Below are 1503 nucleotides of genomic sequence, written 5' to 3'. Positions count from 1 at the left end.
CCATCCATCCATCCATCCATCCATCCATCCGTCTCTGTCACTGAATGGCTTTGTGACTTTTTGCCACTTCCCTTCCCTAAGCCTCAGTCAGTTTCCTCATCTGTGGGGAATCATAATGTCTGTATCATGAGACTTTTCCGAGGTTGGTCACCACACGTTGGCCCACGTTTCTCCCTCCCCCACCCTCAGCCCACTGGCCAGATAAGGAGTTTGACTGGCTCAAGTCATGTCGCTGCTGTGTGGAGAAGCCAAGGTTTGAGCTTGCTTGGGATCCAGCCCCCGTCTGCTCCCCATGCCTCCCCTGAATGGCCCGAGCCGCTCCCACCTCAAGGTTGTCTATAAAGTAGTCATAAATGGTTTCCAGCACCAGATTGGGGGCCCTGTGGGCCATGTCCCTGATCTTCGAGACGATGTGCTTCAGGCGGAGGGTATCTGAACTGTTCAGTTCTCGGAGCATCTTGAAGCAGATGGCTGAAGCAGACAGTGAGAAGGTGTGAGGGGTGACGGGCTGTGGGCGTGTCCCACCGTGCCAACTGGGCTGAGTGGGCCGGGGGGTGTGGTGGGGGGTGCTGGGAATGGGAGGGAGTGATCTCAGAATGCGGACTGGGGAGCTGAACACGTTGGAAGTCCTGGGCCTCCTGACTGTCCACTCGGTCCTTCTGGGGTTTGGGATAGGAAAAAGAGGCAGAGGAGCGTGCGGGTCTGCACACCCGTATCCACCACGCGCATATGCATCCATTCACTGATTCAGCCACCTTTCATCCACCTATTTATCCACTCCTCTCTCATCCACCCGTCTGTCCATCCACCTACACATTCATACATATGCCCGTTCGTCAGTCCTATCCATCTACTTGTCTGTTCATCCTTGTACTCATCCGCCGATCCAACCATTAATAAATTTATCCGTCCACCCGCCCATTGGTCAACCCATCTATCCATCCATCCATCCATCCATCCAGCCATCCATCCATCCATCCATTCATTCATCCACTATCCATCCATCCATCCATCCACCGTTCATCCACTATTCATTCATCCACCATCCACCCACCATTCATCCATCCATCCATCCATCCATCATCCATCCATCCATCATCCCTCCATTCATTCATCCACTATCCATCCATCCATCCATTATCCATCCATCCATTCATCCACTATCCATCCATCCATCCATCCATCCATCCATCATCCATTCATCCATCCATCATCTATCCATCCATTACCTATCCATCCACCCACCATCCACCATCCATCTACCCATTTGTCTGAAAATTCATTCCTGTGAGTGGGCCAGGCTTGAGCTGAGGTTCTATGGTGTGAAAGGCGTGGGAAGTGTGGAGGTGTGAGAGAGGGCATTTCTGGGGGGCTTTGGATGGTGCCTCAGGAAGTATGAGGAGGCTGAGGAGGGTGTTCAGGGCACTCTGCTGAAGCTGCACTGTGTCTGCACCCCCAGCACCCCATGCCCCTGAATTCAGGGTGGATACCCCCTGGCCCTCG

The 1503-nt window shown here is 53.4% G+C and overlaps 1 protein-coding gene across 1 annotated transcript in view; it reads right to left on the bottom strand.

The window, feature by feature from the left end:
- The window catches only part of MROH5 (maestro heat like repeat family member 5), a 44513-nt gene that overhangs the window by 37732 nt on the left and 5278 nt on the right, over positions 1-1503 (bottom strand). Inside the window, exon 3 of the mRNA XM_011380627.1 lies at positions 326-471. Coding sequence (XP_011378929.1) covers positions 326-471 — 146 coding nt within the window. The remainder of the gene's footprint in view (positions 1-325; positions 472-1503) is intronic.

This window comes from Pteropus vampyrus, unplaced genomic scaffold, assembly GCF_000151845.1.
Source record: "Pteropus vampyrus isolate Shadow unplaced genomic scaffold, Pvam_2.0 Scaffold398, whole genome shotgun sequence".
Classification (NCBI taxonomy): Eukaryota; Metazoa; Chordata; class Mammalia; order Chiroptera; family Pteropodidae; genus Pteropus; species Pteropus vampyrus.
The sequence above is the reverse complement of the archived record's forward strand: the minus strand, read 5'-3'. Positions and strand labels throughout refer to the sequence as shown.